Source organism: Ostrinia nubilalis, chromosome 2 (genome assembly GCF_963855985.1).
Source record: "Ostrinia nubilalis chromosome 2, ilOstNubi1.1, whole genome shotgun sequence".
Lineage (NCBI taxonomy): Eukaryota > Metazoa > Arthropoda > Insecta > Lepidoptera > Crambidae > Ostrinia > Ostrinia nubilalis.
The window spans coordinates 9160926-9181220 of record NC_087089.1 but is presented as its reverse complement, the minus strand read 5'-3'; the positions used below and the strand labels follow the sequence as shown (position 1 = coordinate 9181220).

The 20295-nt window shown below is 43.7% G+C and overlaps 1 protein-coding gene and 1 long non-coding RNA gene across 2 annotated transcripts; one reads left to right on the top strand and one right to left on the bottom strand.

The window, feature by feature from the left end:
* The first annotated feature begins 446 nt into the window (after positions 1-446).
* LOC135082391 (uncharacterized) lies at positions 447-1418 on the top strand. The gene is made up of 2 exons (XR_010259406.1): positions 447-733; positions 988-1418. It is a non-coding gene; the product is annotated as an uncharacterized LOC135082391 (long non-coding RNA).
* LOC135082382 (AP-3 complex subunit delta) lies at positions 1374-18483 on the bottom strand. Its single transcript, XM_063977181.1, has 19 exons — positions 18263-18483; positions 18072-18167; positions 17408-17677; positions 17076-17205; positions 16831-16970; positions 15851-15924; positions 14671-14819; positions 13807-13952; positions 13247-13448; positions 11904-12075; positions 10977-11142; positions 9946-10136; positions 9181-9339; positions 8556-8700; positions 7503-7632; positions 4154-4276; positions 3657-3789; positions 1836-2218; positions 1374-1717 (listed from the first exon to the last, which is right to left on the bottom strand). The coding sequence occupies exons 1-19, from the start codon at positions 18356-18358 to the stop codon at positions 1647-1649; spliced, it is 2976 nt and encodes a 991-aa protein (XP_063833251.1). The 5' UTR covers positions 18359-18483; the 3' UTR covers positions 1374-1646.
* Between the last annotated feature and the right edge of the window lie 1812 nt (positions 18484-20295).

The following is a 20295-nucleotide window of genomic DNA, read 5'->3' as shown; positions in this document are numbered from 1 at the left end:
ACTTGGTTATTTTTCCAGAAAATTTATATTTAAGTGCATAAATGTAAAAATGGCTTCATAGTGCACAAAATTGGCAATAGGTGGCATAATAATGGTTACCTACTTTTATAGCGCCTAGTTTGAAATGTGATTGAACGATGACAACTAACAACAGTTGTCAGTTAGGTAAAATTTTATTTTAGTTGGATAAAGACAAAAAGTGGTAAATGGGTTAACGTGCGGGGGCTGCAAAATCATGTTGTGACGTCACGCGCGAATATTGGAAATTTTTGAAAATTTTAAAAAGTCCGTAAACTTCTCGAGGCTCTATCTTCGGTAATACTGGATGGATTGAGGTGAAATAAAAACTAGTGTAATGTGTGTGATCTAAACTTTAAATTAAGTCATAATTTAACTTAATATTACAACTTATGCGTGTTGTCCATTCCCTCCAGCAGAAAAACCTTTTTGTTATTAGTGTGTAATTTTACTCATTTTGTTCCTTAGTCTCAAACCGATAGAATTGGTTCCCTAAATTATTTTATTTAGAACAAAGATGAAAATGTCCTTTTACAAACCTCTCCACTAAAAAAGCTCTGAAATAAAGTAAACAGTAACAGTAGCAGTTTTATAAAATTTTCTTATTTATAGGTTGCATTTGGTTACAAAAAAAGCGCAGATGAAGGAGGCAAGAAAGGCGGAGCATGTAAATGAATATTGCAAACTTTCAGCATAAGAAAGAATAAGTGAAAAGGTAAATGCAAATACATTCGAATTATGGAAAAGGGTGAGTCCCAAACAAGAAAATAAACGGCGTAGAAAATTCTCGCACTCTGTGATGTCTGGATAGTTCAAGTTCACTGTACTATACATTCAATTGAATTTGGTACTCATGCAATGCGATGTGGCGTCGTGCCAAATAACTTTGGCTCGCTCGGCCAGCCAGCGGCTACTACAAAGTAGCATTGTTGACCTTGTAGTGTAAGTCCTAAATTATTTTTGTTATAGGCCCACAATTTACTTCCGAAGATGGTTTACGACCAATGAAGAAAATTATTTAGCAAGACAAAATGTTTGTAAACAGAACCTAGCGTTGATGGTAACAGTTGTGACGAAATAACAGTGTTTCCGATTCCAAGACCTTACTATCTCTATAACTAAATGGTAATGGACCTCTTTCCTGTCTTCAAAGTTAATGAAGAAGAAAAGGTAACTAAAATTGTCTACCACCCAACTTAATAAATGGTGAGAAGGCGATTCTGGTCCTTGTTTATTTACTGTGAAAGGTAGGAGAAGTCTAAGTTTAAAACAAATGAGATAGTAAACATTTAAGAATCGAGATAAGTGATGAATTTTTGGATGTTTTTACCGTTTTGTATTTAAATTGAAATACATTGTAATTGCATAAATCATTTTTAATAAAACTGTACATGATTATATATTTGTTTTTGTCTTTGTTATTATAGACTTAGTGGAAATATTATATAATTTTAAATGGACATCTTCATTTCCAGAAATATAACTGAATACGACGCCTATATCTAAATATGGAACAAATTATAACAAAAAATATTATACTAAATTGTTCAAAATTAACAATTGCACTGACAGCATGAGTAGTGTGACAAGAATCAAGTTAAATTATATTTATTTATTATGTATGTACACTATATAACTTCCTTGCTTGGTGTCGATATTCCTAAAGCTTCCTCGTATCCCACTTTAGTTTCATGTTTATCTGAAAACAATAGGGAGTTATCATTAAATATTTCTATCAATATGTAAGAGGTGAGAATCATAGTCATTAGGCCAGAAATATAGACAGATTAAATAGAAATTTACAAAATCATGCTAACCTTTTTTTGAAGATTTCTTCTTTTTAGAGTCCTTATCCTTAACCTCCTTCTTAGACTTCTTGTGTTTCTCAGTCTTAACGTGGTTCCCGACGCTAACTTCTTCAGACGAGTTTCCTTTGGACGCATGTTTTACTTTAGGTTTGCTTACATTCTCTATGAGCATATTTTCTTCGTCTATATTATTTTGCTTCGAATCAGATATCATTAAATCTAAATCATCACTTTTAGATTTCTTATCTTTCTTTTTCTTGACGGATTTTTCTCCAGAACTTTTGTTAGCCTTGTTTTTCTTGGATTCTTTGGACTTTTTGTTTAGGAACCCACTCTCCGGCGAAGGATATTGTTTGATTCTCGACGTAAGTAACTCATCGTCACGCAGGGGTCTGAAATAAAGTGTAATACAACTGAAAAACATTGACATGAAAGAAACAAACGAACATCATCATCTCATCGTGACAATGAGGCCTATCGTTTTTGTACTTAACAGTTGGCACCCCTGGCGATTGACAGGACCTTACTCTACAGTGGCGCCATCTTGATGAGTGCAAATACGATAGTCCTCCTACCACTTTAGCGCTCACAAGTTGGCGCCACTGTCTTCGCTACTAGCAAGTGACAGGACCTTATTCTACAGTGGCGCTAACTGGTGAGCGCTAAAACGATAGCCCTCATTGAGACAACAACAGAAGCAAAGATTTATACGCTCGGGGCTGACGTCTTGCGTAGTAGAACTAATAAGTGCGTTCTGTGTCGTTTGCAAGAGCGAGGTAGCATAAACTCATAAAACTCATTTATTTCTGTAAGTAGGGTTTAAAAAAGCACTTTTACACGTCCCAGTATTAACCCTACCACTGCTTCAGGACAATAAATGGGCCAGTGCTGAGAAGAAGCAGCGCAAGAAACTCTGACACTACTTGCAAGACTTGTTATTCGATATTTGAACTTGAAGTGTAATTTGTTGTATAGATGACCTGCTCTGAACTGTCCCACCAAACTCATTGACAGGGGGCGCCATCATCGTTGAAATATTACATCAGTGTGACCATTGAGGAATATTGCGGCATCCTTCTCGGTAGCGTTACCGGAATGTGTCAATTGAATGATAGGGAATAATCGGTAACGGAGTGCGGTCCTGGGGAACATTTCCGACAAAGATATGACAGGCGGAAAAAGCACAGGTGGTGTACTCACTGGTCAAGATCCAAATCTAGCGCTCTGTTTGGGTCGTCGGGCGGCGGCGGCGCGTCGTCGTCGGACACGGTTGCTCTCTCGGGCAGCTCGTAATATTACGCCAAAGACACAATAGGTGGAAGAAAGACAGGCGGTGTACTCACTGGTCAAGATCCAAATCTAGCGCGCGGTGCGGATCGTCGGCCGCTCTCTCGGGCAGCTCGTAATATTTACGCGAAGACACAATAGGTGGAAGAAAGACAGGCGGTGTACTCACTGGTCAAGATCCAGATAGAGCGCTCGGTGCGGATCGTCGGCCGCGCCCTCGGTCAGCTCGTAATATTTACGCGAAGACACAATAGGTGGAAGAAAGACAGGCGGTGTACTTACTGGTCAAGATTCAGATCAAGCGCGCGGTGCGGGTCGTCGGACACGGCCGCTCTCTCGGGTAGCTCGTAATATTTACGCGAAAGACACAACAGGTAGAAGAAAGACAGGCGGTGTACTCACTGGTCAAGATCCAAATCTAGCGCTCGGTGCGGATCGTCGGGCGGCGGCGGCGCGTCGTCGTCAGACACGGCTGCTCTCTCGGGCAGCTCGTAATATTACGCCAAAGACACAATGTGGAAGAAAGACAGGCGGTGTACTCACTGGTCAAGATCCAAATCGAGCGCTCGGTGCGGGTCGTCAGGCGGCGGCGGCGCGTCGTCGTCGGACACGGCCGCGCCCTCGGGCAGCTCGCCGCCTTCCTCCACAGCCGGCCGCGAAGCAATCGGCTCGTTCTCTGCAGAATAACGCAATTAAAATAATGCCCGTTTTCACCATCAATCCCTAATTTTTAAGTGACCCCTATGGGCCCCTAGGAATTTTGTTTTCAAAGGGGCACAAAAGGAGTCACTTAAAAAGGTCTTCACCCAAATGATAAAAGCTTGGATGGACGACTGTCCATCAAAATATACAGTGGCAAAATAGCACCTGCAACTTCATTCATATTGGCCACGCCTAAATCAGATATGAGAGTGCTAATCTCGATGTAACCGCCGTCAGCATCCGATACATTCATTTGTTTCGAGACTCGAGAGACAATAGTAGCTAGGAAACGTCCAATTAGATTTCATGGACCCATTTTGCAAATCAAATTAACTTACCATCGCTATCCGACTCAGAAGTGTGAACAGCCTTTTTACTCTTCCGTTTCTTCGACGGCCGCTTCTCTTTCTTCGTCTTCTTTGAACTTTCTCTTGAGATTAAGTACTTATCAGATCTCTTGGCTGAAATGAGAATACATAGATCATTCATTACACGCTTCTAGGAAAAAGTATTGCTTGCGTCATTTTAATACTCGTCGGTCAGTAACTATATGAAGCACGTTTGCTAAATGAGACCTTATTCCGTTGCAATAAGGATCACAAGCGAGGCATCTTACTGTGTTACGGCGAGTCATCCTTCGCCCGCGTAGCCAAATGAGACCTTACTCCGTTGCAATAAGGATCACACTTACTGTGTATCTGCAGCGGCACCTCGAGCGCTATCTCCGCGACGGGGATGTCCTCCTGCTGGTAGGAGCGCGGCGAGTCGTCCTTCAGGTAGTGCGGGTTGTTGCTTGCTCCTGCGTAGCCAAATGAGACCTTACTCCGTTGCAATAAGGATCACACTTACTGTGTATCTGCAGCGGCACCTCGAGCGCTATCTCCGCGACGGGGATGTCCTCCTGCTGGTAGGAGCGCGGCGAGTCGTCCTTCAGGTAGTGCGGGTTGTTGCTTGCTCCTGCGTAGCCAAATGAGACCTTACTCCGTTGCAATAAGGATCACACTTACTGTGTATCTGCAGCGGCACCTCGAGCGCTATCTCCGCGACGGGGATGTCCTCCTGCTGGTAGGAGCGCGGCGAGTCGTCCTTCAGGTAGTGCGGGTTGTTGCTTGCTCCTGCGTAGCCAAATGAGACCTTACTCCGTTGCAATAAGGATCACACTTACTGTGTATCTGCAGCGGCACCTCGAGCGCTATCTCCGCGACGGGGATGTCCTCCTGCTGGTAGGAGCGCGGCGAGTCGTCCTTCGGGTAGTGCGGGTTGTTGCTTGCTCCTGCGTAGCCAAATGAGACCTTACTCCGTTGCAATAAGGATCACACTTACTGTGTATCTGCAGCGGCACCTCGAGCGCTATCTCCGCGACGGGGATGTCCTCCTGCTGGTAGGAGCGCGGCGAGTCGTCCTTCAGGTAGTGCGGGTTGTTGCTTGCTCCTGCGTAGCCAAATGAGACCTTACTCCGTTGCAATAAGGATCACACTTACTGTGTATCTGCAGCGGCACCTCGAGCGCTATCTCCGCGACGGGGATGTCCTCCTGCTGGTAGGAGCGCGGCGAGTCGTCCTTCAGGTAGTGCGGGTTGTTGCTTGCTCCTGCGTAGCAAATGAGACCTTACTCCGTTGCAATAAGGATCACACTTACTGTGTATCTGCAGCGGCACCTCGAGCGCTATCTCCGCGACGGGGATGTCCTCCTGCTGGTAGGAGCGCGGCGAGTCGTCCTTCAGGTAGTGCGGGTTGTTGCTTGCTCCTGCGTAGCAAATGAGACCTTACTCCGTTGCAATAAGGATCACACTTACTGTGTATCTGCAGCGGCACCTCGAGCGCTATCTCCGCGACGGGGATGTCCTCCTGCTGGTAGGAGCGCGGCGAGTCGTCCTTCAGGTAGTGCGGGTTGTTGCTTGCTCCTGCGTAGCCAAATGAGACCTTACTCCGTTGCAATAAGGATCACACTTACTGTGTATCTGCAGCGGCACCTCGAGCGCTATCTCCGCGACGGGGATGTCCTCCTGCTGGTAGGAGCGCGGCGAGTCGTCCTTCAGGTAGTGCGGGTTGTTGCTTGCTCCTGCGTAGCAAATGAGACCTTACTCCGTTGCAATAAGGATCACACTTACTGTGTATCTGCAGCGGCACCTCGAGCGCTATCTCCGCGACGGGGATGTCCTCCTGCTGGTAGGAGCGCGGCGAGTCGTCCTTCAGGTAGTGCGGGTTGTTGCTTGCTCCTGCGTAGCCAAATGAGACCTTACTCCGTTGCAATAAGGATCACACTTACTGTGTATCTGCAGCGGCACCTCGAGCGCTATCTCCGCGACGGGGATGTCCTCCTGCTGGTAGGAGCGCGGCGAGTCGTCCTTCAGGTAGTGCGGGTTGTTGCTTGCTCCTGCGTAGCCAAATGAGACCTTACTCCGTTGCAATAAGGATCACACTTACTGTGTATCTGCAGCGGCACCTCGAGCGCTATCTCCGCGACGGGGATGTCCTCCTGCTGGTAGGAGCGCGGCGAGTCGTCCTTCAGGTAGTGCGGGTTGTTGCTTGCTCCTGCGTAGCAAATGAGACCTTACTCCGTTGCAATAAGGATCACACTTACTGTGTATCTGCAGCGGCACCTCGAGCGCTATCTCCGCGACGGGGATGTCCTCCTGCTGGTAGGAGCGCGGCGAGTCGTCCTTCAGGTAGTGCGGGTTGTTGCTTGCTCCTGCGTAGCCAAATGAGACCTTACTCCGTTGCAATAAGGATCACACTTACTGTGTATCTGCAGCGGCACCTCGAGCGCTATCTCCGCGACGGGGATGTCCTCCTGCTGGTAGGAGCGCGGCGAGTCGTCCTTCAGGTAGTGCGGGTTGTTGCTTGCTCCTGCGTAGCCAAATGAGACCTTACTCCGTTGCAATAAGGATCACACTTACTGTGTATCTGCAGCGGCACCTCGAGCGCTATCTCCGCGACGGGGATGTCCTCCTGCTGGTAGGAGCGCGGCGAGTCGTCCTTCAGGTAGTGCGGGTTGTTGCTTGCTCCTGCGTAGCCAAATGAGACCTTACTCCGTTGCAATAAGGATCACACTTACTGTGTATCTGCAGCGGCACCTCGAGCGCTATCTCCGCGACGGGGATGTCCTCCTGCTGGTAGGAGCGCGGCGAGTCGTCCTTCAGGTAGTGCGGGTTGTTGCTTGCTCCTGCGTAGCCAAATGAGACCTTACTCCGTTGCAATAAGGATCACACTTACTGTGTATCTGCAGCGGCACCTCGAGCGCTATCTCCGCGACGGGGATGTCCTCCTGCTGGTAGGAGCGCGGCGAGTCGTCCTTCAGGTAGTGCGGGTTGTTGCTTGCTCCTGCGTAGCAAATGAGACCTTACTCCGTTGCAATAAGGATCACACTTACTGTGTATCTGCAGCGGCACCTCGAGCGCTATCTCCGCGACGGGGATGTCCTCCTGCTGGTAGGAGCGCGGCGAGTCGTCCTTCAGGTAGTGCGGGTTGTTGCTTGCTCCTGCGTAGCCAAATGAGACCTTACTCCGTTGCAATAAGGATCACACTTACTGTGTATCTGCAGCGGCACCTCGAGCGCTATCTCCGCGACGGGGATGTCCTCCTGCTGGTAGGAGCGCGGCGAGTCGTCCTTCAGGTAGTGCGGGTTGTTGCTTGCTCCCGCGTAGCAAATGAGACCTTACTCCGTTGCAATAAGGATCACACTTACTGTGTATCTGCAGCGGCACCTCGAGCGCTATCTCCGCGACGGGGATGTCCTCCTGCTGGTAGGAGCGCGGCGAGTCGTCCTTCAGGTAGTGCGGGTTGTTGGCTTGTTCCTGGCGCCGCGCCTCGCGTAACTATGAAACGATGGTTTTATAATAAATAAGGGGATGTTTCAAAAACAGTACCCAATAAACGTCGTGAGAGGTGATAAGTGTCTACGCTAAAATTCGCGCAGGCGCATGCCCACCCACTGATTTAGCCTAGGCGCAGACCATGGATTTTTAGTTGGCCGATAGTTGGGTCCGATTTTAATTTGTATGAAGAATCGGCCGATTCCAAATCGGTGTAATGTGCGCACTTTCATACATGCCCAATGCCCATACTGATTAACTGCCCGACTAAACTATCGGCCGACAAAAAGATTGCAGTCTGCGCCTAGGCTTATTGCTTGCGCTCCCGTGCAAGTATTAACGTGGGCTAATGCGAACATCAGGCACATATGGTGGGGAGAATGAGCTAATCTTCAATTTGCTCTTAGTAAATTAGCGAGTTATCCTCATGCAGTGGACAAGTTGGGTTTTTATCGGCGGTCAAGCTGTATAGATCCTGGCTACACGTAAGATGCAGTGGTGGGAATAGTTCAGTAATTTATTTATGCAGTAGAGATTAGTGTAGGAGGAATGATTGAGTGAGTGAGTAAGAAAGATGTGATTTTGGGAGAAGACAGAACAGAAGACGGAGCGAGGACTTTCCGTTTCTTGTGGTTTACCCGGAAAAATACAAATAAAGCTAAAGTCCGGTCGCCGAGCACACAGAATTTCTTCCAAATCAATGACCTCAAGCTACCCATCGTTATCGCTCGCGCGAAATTATATTGCTGTCGCGACTGTGCGACGGGCGCCCACAGTGAGTGTGCGAGCGCGACAGCAATATAAACGCGCGAGCGATAAGGATGGGTAGCTTGGAGTCATTGGACGAAATTCTATCTGCTCGGCGACCGGAGTTTATCTGGAGAAATATAACCGCTTTTCGGTTCCTAAAGAATAGACCCACTCACCATCTCGAGCTCCTCCTGCGTGAACTGCGCAGTGGGCCGCGGGTCGGGCGCGGGCGGCGCGAACACGGCCGCCGCGCCCTCGTCCTCTGAGCTCGAGCTGTCGGAGGACCAGCGCTCGCGGGACAGCCATTGGTCTAGATCTAAGCTGTAAATGTAAAATAAACATTATGTTAGTAATAATAAACGCTATATTTGAAGGGTGCATTGCGCTGGACGCGTAACGTACTTGGAGCGCTTTCACATTTAGGCGACTTTAGCAGCGCGACAAACGCGCAACAGACGCGCTGCCGATAATTTTATACTATATGACAGCGGATGCCTGCCTTCACATTATAAAAACGCCGCTGCCGTACTGAGCTGTCGCGTTTCTCACGCCCTAATGTGAAAGCGGTCTTAGACAAGATTAAAAAGTATTATTTATCGATATTTCTCTAGATTTTGACTAAAGTTTTTCTGTGATTGAGTATTCCGGATGAGATTCACTTTCACCTTCAACCTGTTCATCATTTTCCATCTAGTGAGATGCAGGGCAAGAGCTTCCTCGTTGGGGATAGAAAACATGGTTCTGCATTTACATAATTCAATTGGAATAATATTAAAAGATTGGTTCAAATATTGCACTTACTCGGCGGGCATGGGCACTTTTTTCTGCGCTTTAGGCGCAACCGGCTTGAGCTCTCCATCGAACAGGTCAGCGAGTTCTTGTATTAGGCCGCCGCTGAAGCCCTTCGATGTCTCCTCGTCGTTCAAATCTTCGCCATTTGTTTCGACGTCTAGGCCGTTGCTGGAAAAAATAGAACAATTTGGTTAGAGAAACTAGCAAATAGCTTTTCTTCGCTGTGTTCGATGAAATCAGATGATTTGAGCATAATAGAACCCGTTTAAAAAGATACGTCCAAACTCAGGATGCGATTTCTAGTGCTCATAACCACACCACAGCTAGCTATAGTCCAGTACACGACCGTCTCGCTGTAAAACCAAAATGAATTCAAATAAAGAACACTAGTGATGCCCCGTGGCACATCACCTCGCATCGAGCGGTCCGTCATCGGCTTGGACCGCGGTGGCTTCCAGCACGCTGTCTTCAAGATTGAGGCGGCGCAGTACGAACGCGTTAAAAAAAGAACACTAGCTTTAGTTGTATATCGTCGTGATCGACAAGCGGTCCGTCATCGGCGTGGACCGCGGCGGCTTCCAGCACGCTATCTTCGGGATTGAGGCGGCGCAGTACGAACGCGTTAAAAAAATAACACTAGCTTTAGTTGTATATCGTCGTGGTTGACGAGCGGTCCGTCGTCGGCTTGGACAGCGGTGGCTTCCAGCACGCTGTCTTCAGGATTGAGGCGGCATTGACAAAGGAACACTAGTGAAGTAGTGACGCGTCAGTTACCTTGTATCATGGTCGACGAGCGGCCCATCGTCTGTGGCTTGGGAGGTGGCGGCTTCCAGCACGCTATCTTCGGGATTAAGGCGACGAAGAACGAGCGCGAGTAGCGCGTGCGCGTTGTGCGCTCGCTCCTGCACCTCCATGTCCTCGCTGCATAGCAGCGGCCGCATGCCCGCTACGCTCTCGCGCAGTACCTGGGAATCAATGACGTCTCATTTAAATATTTTTTTTTACGTTCTCACTAGGGTTTGTCCAGCGTAATAGGCGTTTGATCATCATCATCATCATCATCATTTCAGCCATAGGACGTCCACTGCTGAACATAGGCCTCCCCCAATGCTTTCCATGTTGATCGATTGGTAGCGGCCTGCGTCCAGCGCCTCCCTGCCACCCTTACGATGTCGTCGGTCCACCTTGTAGGTGGACGTCCCACGCTGCGTTTTCCGGTGCGCGGCTTCCATTCCAGACTGGCGTTTGATCACAGAATGTTAATAATTGACCGCTGCGCTAGGACGGCGTCACCCAATTACGGTGCATAAGTGGCGGGAGAAGTCGAATAGAAACAGAAATGTACACTGCAGTAAGAGCGCTTTCACATTTAGGCGATTTAGCAGCGCGACAAACGCGTGACTGACGTGCTGCCGAAAATTTCATACTATGTGACAGCTGATGCATGCCTTCACATTATAAAAACGACACTGCCGCGCTACTAACGCCCTAATATGAAAGCGCTTTAATGCGGCGCATGCTTCTCATGTGCCCCAGCAGTTGTCGCGCTATCTACGCTGCGCATAAGTTCATCAAACCGGGTAGGTTGGAATGTACGCTAGTGAGAAGAGGCCCAAAAAGCTAAAAACCTTACAGTCAAATAGGTTTTGAGCGTGGCGTGGGCTACCTAAATAAACTCCGACAAACGTTATTTCGACACTACTGAATATCGACATGACTTTACTTCGGCACTGCACTAGTGTAGTGTAGTGTCGAAGTAACGTTTGTCGGAGTTTATTTAGGTAGCCGGTGGCATGTATACTAACCGAGAGCGCCGCGTCCCTATCGCCTCGCTGCTCGTAACGCAGCAAGAGACGCGATGCTAACTTGAGCGCGGCGTGCGCACAGACAGCCCTCGCTCGCATCTGTCCTCCGCCCACGCCCGCGCATACCACCAAGGGAGATATCGCCTCGCGCATCACGTCTTCCTCTCTGTAAAAGATGCGAGCTTTAGAATAACATAACATACATAGCTGTGCTAAAACGAAGAACGAAAGGGATACGTTATTCCCTCACTCCGTTCCGATAGCTTGTCCACTGGAATAGAACAAAAGAGTTATGCGGAGTGCGGAGATTCGGACTGTTTTATTCCATAACCGTAGAGTAATGTGGAGCAGAGTTGCAGCCTGTTTTTCCATACGCGGAACTAGGCGAGCACGTGACGAATCATTTGTTTACCCCGCTTCGCTTCTTGGTTTTGCATGAATTTTTAAACTAGCCTGTGCACTGAATCGAAGCGATGATTTTATGCAATTCTTCACTTCTTTCTCTGCTGCTGTGGACACTTGGATAGGCAGCCTAAGGCCCCTCGCCCACGGTGACTTTTTGTAGGGATGCAGTAGCGATTCTGTAGTACTTTCGCATCGATACAGTCGCAATGCGGTCGCTAGCTGTGTGCCCTCGCCCACATAAACGCGCTTCTGTAGCGATGCAAACGCAATACTGTCGCACTTCTGTCGAGATGCAAACGCAATTCAGTAACCCTCCCTCCATTCTTTCCCCGATATCGTCCGACACGGTCGCGTGTTTGCGTCGATACCGTCGCGCTGCTGTATCACTGCGGCATCACTTCTGTAGTGCGTTGCAAATGCGACCAACGCGCGTTAGTGCTAGTTTACGAACGCTCGACAGCATCACTACAAAAAGTCGCCGTGGGCGAGGGCCCTAAGTGGTGTGGTGGTGACGTCACTCACTCGCAGTACTCGGCGAGCACGTAGGCGGCGGCGTACAGCACCTCGCGCGAGGCGGGCCCGGGCGGCGCGGCGGCGGCGCGCGCGCACAATGCGGCACACTCGCGCGCCGCGAATGCTCGCACGTCCGCCACGCGCGCGCCCACCTCAGTCAGCTGCGCGGCTATTATGGCGCCTGGAAAGAAAAAAACCGCTCACTTAACATCAGGTGCAATGAGGGTTTTCGCGTATGAAAAATCCGCCAGATGGCAATACGTAGACGCGAGGTCCAATTTTTTTTTTATCCACAACGAGGAAGCTCTTGGCCTGTATCTCACCTGATGGTAAGTGCTGCATGATTGGTTATTTTTGACATGACATTGACAGATATGTCAAAATCCACCAATCACGCAGCAGTCAGACCCCACATCCACGTCCCGCCATCTAGCGGTTCTTTCATACGCGAAAACCTTCATTGCAGTGAAATGCCTTGTTCTGCATAAAAAAATCACGTCAAGAATGCGATGCATTCCTCTAATCATACGCTGCGCGTGCCAAATGCGAAACTGTCGCAGCAGATATCAGCGCGCACGTTATGGAAAAATATCACAAGAAGTAGACATAGTGGGCCACAGTTCCAACTATCCATTTCCGTTTTTTCTCTCACCCTCATTAAATGGGGATTCTTTGCGATAGAACGAGATGACATAACCGGAAATGGGTAGCTGAAAGTGTGGCCCATTGATACATATTTTTTTGCGGGGCATAACGCAGTCGCACGCCAAAACAAACAAATCACGGCTTTAAAGATTTAAGAGAAAATCCAACAGTAGACAAAGCGCATTCCAGATGCGCATGCGCATATCGTGCGCGCACTTGTGTTTTTGCGTTCGCGAACACATTCAATCGATCTCCATCAGGTTCTTTTTCGATACCTATCCTTAACTGCCTTTTAAGTACTCATAAATAAAACTCACCGTGTTTAGCGCTCGTCTCCATCTCCGTGAGCTCGGCGAGCACAGTGACGTACCACTCGAAGTCGACGACGTGTTGGTAGTTGTTCTGCGAGCAGATCTCGATCATGCGCGTGAGCAGCTCGTCGCGGTACAGCGTGCCCTCCGCGCGCTCCATGTGAACCATCAGCTTCTTTACTATCTCCATTGAGTTCTTCTTTGATACCTTTCCTAAATTGCCTTTTAGGTACTCTTAAAAACACTAAAATAAATATAACTCACCGTGTTTAGCGGTTGTCTCCATTTAAGCGAGCTTAGCGAGCACAGTGACGTCGCAGCCAAAGGTTCTTCTTTGATACCTTTCTAAAACTGCCTTCTAAGTACTCTAAAATCACTAAAATAAATAAAACTTACCATGTTTAGCACTTGTCTCCATCTCGGTGAGCTCGGCGAGCACAGTGACGTACCACTCGAAGTCGACGACGTGCTGGTAGTTGTTCTGCGAGCAGATCTCGATCATGCGCGTGAGCAGCTCGTCGCGGTACAGCGTGCCCTCCGCGCGCTCCATGTGAACCATCAGCTTCTTTACTATCTCCATTAGGTTCTTCTTTGAAACCTGTGCCGAGAAAGAAAAATAGGGTGATGAAGTGGTTCGGTGGAAAATACTTAGAACTCGTCGTTTTAGAGGTGATCACTCTCTTTCGCACTGGGCACTCTGCACGATTGCGCCCACTTTTTGCTCAAACTTTTAGTTCTTTTATAGAAAAAGGGCTCCCTTGATCCCTAAATTCCAGCACCCTCACTAGGTTAGACGGCCCAGATTATGCCTTGAATACTGGAAACACTTATTTTTAACCGACTTCAACAAAAGGAGGAGGTTCTCAATTCGGTTGGTTTTTTTGTAGCTCAGATAATTAAAGTTTCTTATTTGACATCTAACGTAATTACCAAATGGACATCGCTGCGAAACTTACCATGCCATACAACAATCCTAAGGCCCGAAGCCTGATGGACTCGTCTTTGTCGTCAAGGCAGGCCAGCACAAGATCCTTATGTGCCTGCACTGACTTCGGATGGGACTTGAGTATTCGAGACATCGCTAGGAGTCCCAAGTATTTCACTGAAACAATAACATTTTCATATGACCACTATTAAAAAATCTCAATTATCAAAAGCTGCCAAACACTAAAGTTATGTGTACATAATCTTCGTACAACTTCTGCACAGTATGTATGTATAAAGAATGTAGGATGGCCATTGGCAGGGCTAGAGATTTCTTCTAGAGGGGGCAGCAGTTCAGCTGAACCAACAATATGTATTTTAATTCGTTTTTCAGTAGGTAGTGTCTACTGATTTTTATAGGGTAGGCAAACAGCATTCGTTTCAAATCTTATCAGTTAATTTCAAATCTGTTCTGAATTTATGACGATGTGATTCGATGAGAGCATACTCCCAAAAGTGTATTTCGTTTTACCATAGATAACATGAGTTAGTTTTGATGTATGGTAAACAGGAGGCGTAGAGTGAGTTTACATCAAACACTTTCGATGTCGACTGCGTAAAAAAGTGGCATTAAATGTATGACGGATTGTAACATTGAAACATTCAAGAACTAAAATCTTCATATAACGCTTGCTAATGACTACGTTTGATGTAAACTCACACTAAGCCCTCAGTACTCTATGTCCACTCCACGAGTGCACAAGAAAGGCTGCAGTGCGGGAGGAATGGCGAGGGATTGTGAGACTTGCCACCGGACCTGGTGTGACGACCACGACCACTCTGGCAAGAGTATAGCGACGAGGAAGAAGAAGAACTTTATGTCAAATACTACTTACAGTTCTGGTCGCTATCCTCGATGAGTATCCTGAGCTTCTGCACGCATAGCTGCACCGAGGCCGCGTGTCCCGGCATACCGCTGCTGATGCTGATGAGCACAGCGATCACCGTGTTGATGCACTCGTATAGGAGCGACATCGCCGATGTGCTGCCAAACAACACTGCTACTTAACACCTTCACACACGGATTGAAATAGACTGCATTTCATCAAGGTGATCGCATTGAGAAATGGCACGTAGATAACTATTGTTTTTGTTATGTTTGGCCATTTCTAAATGGATAAACAAAGTTATACTGCAATTTCTAGCTAGATTAGTGGATGCCAGGGTATACCTGTAGTCTGTAGTATTATAAATGTATTCCAGAGATAAACCTTGAAAAAGATAGTACATGGATTGGGACAATAATTCGCGACTCCGTTTCATTTGGCTCCGGAGGACACCGTCGGGTTTTAGTGAGTAGATCCCGGTCTTCAGGTGGGGAAAACCCCATATAACCCACTGGCCATCCCCTTCAGCCATTGAGTAAGCAACTTTATGCATATAGACAAAGAGAGGTTATATCTGGACCCAAAATTGACCATACCTTTTAAGATCTATAAAGAAGTTTTTTATAAACTCTCTTCGTGCTTTGGCAAATAGTGAACCCGATGAATTCCAGTCACGGTACTCGCGGTATTAAGCAGCTATAATATCACTATTTGATAGCTTTGCATGTGATAAAGATGTAGTTATACATGCTTCAGCGTTGTAAGCAAAATAATGTGATTGTGTAGTCGAAACTATATCCGATAAGATTTTACTCTAAGGAAGAGAAAGCTTTATAATATTACCTATCTATCATTAACCATCCAAGAAGGACAATTTAAATTAACATTATAATAGCATCCTTTTTATATTCTGCTGGATGCATTTGCACGATGTATTTGCGGTGACGAATCGAGACATGAGGACGCACGAGCAAAGGCTAAGTATAAAATCTAAATGCTACATACGAAAACCAAGCTGTTACAAACGAAAATATAAACAGAAGAAGCTGTGTAAGCAGTCAATTTCCATTTCGATGATTAAAAATCAGCTTTATAACTCTAGCATGGTAGTAGTCTACTTTCCCTTCACCCCATAGATGCCTAAAGTAACATTTAATGCAATAGTGTCAATTGACAACAACTGACTCACCTATGTATTAAATTAGTTAATGGTTCTATCAGTTTCTTGCCAAGTCGAGGCTCTAATGGGGTTAAGGCACCAAACTGCAACAAACACAATGATACTACTTAAATCTAGCTTCTCTGAGCAATGATGAATGGTTCCCTGAATTCATGATAGACTCCAATTTGCTGTATCCAGGTGTACTCAAGAGCTGTTAACAATCATTTGATTTTGAACTTTATTCTCTGAATCACTATTGATGTTTTGTTTATCATGTATCATGAATGTATTATCAGCAGCAAAAATAAATACAAAATGTGAGATGTGCCAATCCAGAATTGTGTAACTTGTCTTGTGGAAATTAGCAGAATAGTTTTAAAATTTGCATTTACTATGAACCAACTGTTATACTAAAACTAGATTATGTACTATGAATTCATATTAAAAAATATTAAATGCAAATTTTAACTTTTTCCAATTTGATGTGAGTATAGTTTGTCTCTAAATTGTATAATATAGTATAATTATGGTGAAGTTGGGTGTAGTGAATAATGCTAGCAGCTAAACTCATTTCATACTTTTACACTTGGTACCTGCAAATTAGATCTATGAGGCTTTGAGTTATTTTCCTTCCAATATCTGGTTCATATTGGGTCATTAAACCAAACTGTGAATTAATAGGAACAACTGATTAGCAGTGTGCAATAATTATTATCAATGTTTTGAATATTGGCTATATTAAATTACCTGATACAAATAATCAGTTGTAATAATATCCACAAAAGAAAATTAAACGATATGACACTTGAATAAGGTAGGTATTTTCTCATGTGCACTTTCAAGTATAGCAATACCTGCCTATGTCAATCAGTTTTAAATTGGAGTTTATTTATTCTAGAGTCATACAACTCAGCCAATAGAAACATGACTAATACAAGTGGAACATTCTTATCTCTAATGTATTATATGAGTTTAAATATAAATATACATTAAGGATTTGGACATACCAGTTTAATGATCTTGATAAGCATCCAGTTGTTTGTAGATGTGGTCATAAGTTTAAAAAACACTGGGGCTAAAGAGAGGTAATTTTTGGGGTTCTTTCTAGCTAGTTCACATACAACATTTACAGCAGCTGACTGAACACCTGTAAAAAGATATAAATAACATTAAATTGTTTTTAAAGTTGAAAAATAAGAGTATACTATCAAATAAAACCATGCCATTCATAAATAGATTTAAAATAACATACCAGGATCAGAGTCTTCCAATTTTTCTTTCAATTTAGGAAAGGCTGGTCTTAGAGCCTCAGGGTACCTTAGAAATACCTTGTACATCATGAGCACAGCCTTCATTCTTAAATAAGGTTTGGTTGAGCTCATCTAAAACCACAAGCATTTATTTACTCTGTCACCAAAACAGATACAATAGAATAGCAATTGATGTGTCATACTCAATTTACAGGAAAAGGAAGTTGCTCAATTGGTTCTATACACATTCCTGTGTGGTTAAAGCTTAAGAGAAGATGCCAGCATTTTAATTTAAATAATACAGTACAAATAATAAAATATTAAAGTTACTTACGAGAGTCATTATGTCATTTGCAAGATCTTTTGCCAAGTCAGTGGATATGAAACAACTAAGCCCACTAAGAGCAAGTCCAGCTTCATATTGGTTCTGAGCATTCAGATCTTTGCGGATCATGTTTGTGGTCAACATAAGTAACTCAGAATCAGCATGAAAGGACTGACTGGCAGCCAAGTAACCAATTCTTTTATAAGTGAACTTATTTGAGCTCATCACTTCTATTACATTGAATATGGCCCAAGATATATCATATCCCAACATTTGAAGCTGAAAATATAAAAGTGTATTAATTGTATAAGGGTGCTGTGATATAAATTTTGTAAGTAGTTTATCTAAACCACTCATTACTAATGTTTTGAGAGTTGTAGTGCACTACAAGTGCCTGTTAGCTTTTGATACTTGGTATCACAGCTTACACAGATGAATAAATTAGTGACTGTCTGAACTTTATTTTCAATTCTATTTGAATTTAATCAGATCAAGAATGGTCCTAATACATTAAGAGATGTAAATCAAATTTATCTAAATGTTATCTGCCAGGATTGCATTACAATAAGATGTCAGAGTATAGAGCTGTAGGTTACTCTAATAATCAACAAAACTATCAATTTGGAAATCTTAAAGCAACTAGGTAGTTTTATTTGATAATTCGCCTACTTACATAGGTAAGTTTTGCGACTGCGTTAGCTTTCACTGCTATGTTATCCTGCCGCAGTTCTACTTTGATTTCTTCCATACATTGTGCTATGTATTTTGCCTGTAAAATTTGGGAAAATAAATAAAAATTTAACGAGCTCTAAAGACGTGTTAATGTTTAGATAATTTGTAATGTATTCGCAACTTAATACCTACCTCATTATCTTTATTATTTCGTATGCCTCGCACAAGATCAGTGAGATTTTTGTCGAACATTCTTTCGAAGTTTCCCTTGACTTTTTTCAAAGCCATATTGACCGAATATCTTGTCTAACCATCAATATGAAACTTGCAGAGAAGATTGTGCACAAATACATGAAACAATGATTTTCAGCGAAATTGAAAAATTAATTTGTCAAAATTTCATTTCACTTGACTTGACCATAGAGAAAAGTAATACATAGGAAATAGAGAACCCTCTCTGTCAAATTTTTGAACCTACTAATTGACAGCCTGGTGTTAAATTCCCTGTACTTAACCTACGTACGTAACGCTCACATACATACATAGTACACGCACACATACATACATAAAGTCCACGCACACATACACACTGTTCACGCACACATAGGCCCTCATAACCTTCAAAGAATTATTGTTTTTATGATGTACAATGTAGAATTTTTTCAAATCCATTATTTTGAAAATATTTATCTTTATGGTGTACGTATTGTATTATTTTCAAAACAATGGATTTGGAAAAATTCTACATTGCACATGGAAATGCAAATAAGTAAACAAAAACTTTTGAATTTAATAATTTTACTTTATTTATGAACACACATAATATTATACACCAAAAGCGTCTTTTCGCAAAGTTTTCAACAACACTAAAAAAGCATTTGCACATTGAGAAAACTCAGATCACTTGTGAACATAACAGAAAGTTCTTCGCGATTCACGAAGGAACGAACAAAACTCCGATGAACCAGAACAGCAGCAGGTACGAAGGAATGAACTTGAATTTGACTCGACGACTCTTCAATACTTTAATAGGGCCACAGAAAACTTAAATGATGGCTAAGAAAACAAGAATGCATTTAACATAACAAAAACAACACCGGCCATTTTGGAGGAAAAACAAAGTTGCCATATGTTAAATAGTAATTTCTACTATAGGTCTACCAGAATCTCATGGCAAACAAAAATATTGGAAAAGTGTGTTTTTCATATGGCAATTGTCTATGGTTTAATGTCACCTGTCAAAGAAAATTATGAAATCTGTCAGCCGCTGCAAAAATTTTATAATCTCTTCTTGACTATTTGTTATTTTTGTGAAAAAATCGAAAAAGCTCAAGCAAGTCATATTGTTTTCAATGTGAATTGTAAAATAAGGCATAATTCAAAGTCAATCTTTAATTTAAAGCGCGTCGTCGAGTTGACAGTAAGTTGGACTGAAATGTTTTGATACATTTAGTTTATTACCCAACTGCGTCAGAAGGAGGGTTATGTTTTTTTTATATTATTCTTACTTAATAGCTGCTTTATCGATGTTTTATGGTCAAAATGTTATGACCATGTAAAGAAAATTAAAAAATATTTCATCAAGCAAGATTGAATAACGGAGAAGTTTCCAATTTTTTTCTTTTAAATAAATTTGAAATAAATATAAGTAAAACTAATAATAATTGTGAAAGAATCATGAAAATATCTCTACAAATAAATTATATACAGGGCCCTAAAGTTGCGCATAACTATTCACGCCATTTTGATCGGTGTATTCACGACAGTCATTCGGAGTACAAACAGTAAATCACCCCTGATCCAGTGCTGTTGACAGATCCATATTTTTTTAAATGTAACAGTTTTTAATTTTTCAGCTAGGGTCACTCAAGGTTCTTTCTTAGTAAAATTTTGTAACCTTTTTTTTAAATATCCCTGACCTGGCCATTTATACAAAAAGAACGGCACCGCCTGTTTCAATTCCACGCGATAATATGTTGGTAATTTAAATAATTAATTTCCCATACATTTCTTGATCTATTTAAAAAAAACTTCACCGTCTTTTTAGTTTTGCTATTTTCTCTGAATGGGATTAAAATTTATATTATATTTTAATCCCATTCAGAGAAATACAGGGTGTTAGTTAAATGGCTATATGAGCCGACACTAGCCCATGTTTACATAATTATGCATATAAATGGTATGGTGAAGTCAGAAATTTGATATCATCATTTTAATTTTTTTAA

What these genes read in the sequence shown, in the direction of transcription:
- LOC135082382 (XM_063977181.1), bottom strand. Translation starts at nt 18,358, where the DNA reads ATGGCTTTGAAAAAAGTCAAGGGAAACTTCGAAAGAATGTTCGACAAA. An exon ending in CAAATGACATAATGACTCTC is followed by an intron (nt 17,206 to 17,407) that starts GTAAGTAACTTT and finishes TTGTGGTTTTAG; the next exon opens with ATGAGCTCAACCAAACCTTA. An exon ending in CGAGGATAGCGACCAGAACT is followed by an intron (nt 13,953 to 14,670) that starts GTAAGTAGTATT and finishes TTATTGTTTCAG; the next exon opens with TGAAATACTTGGGACTCCTA.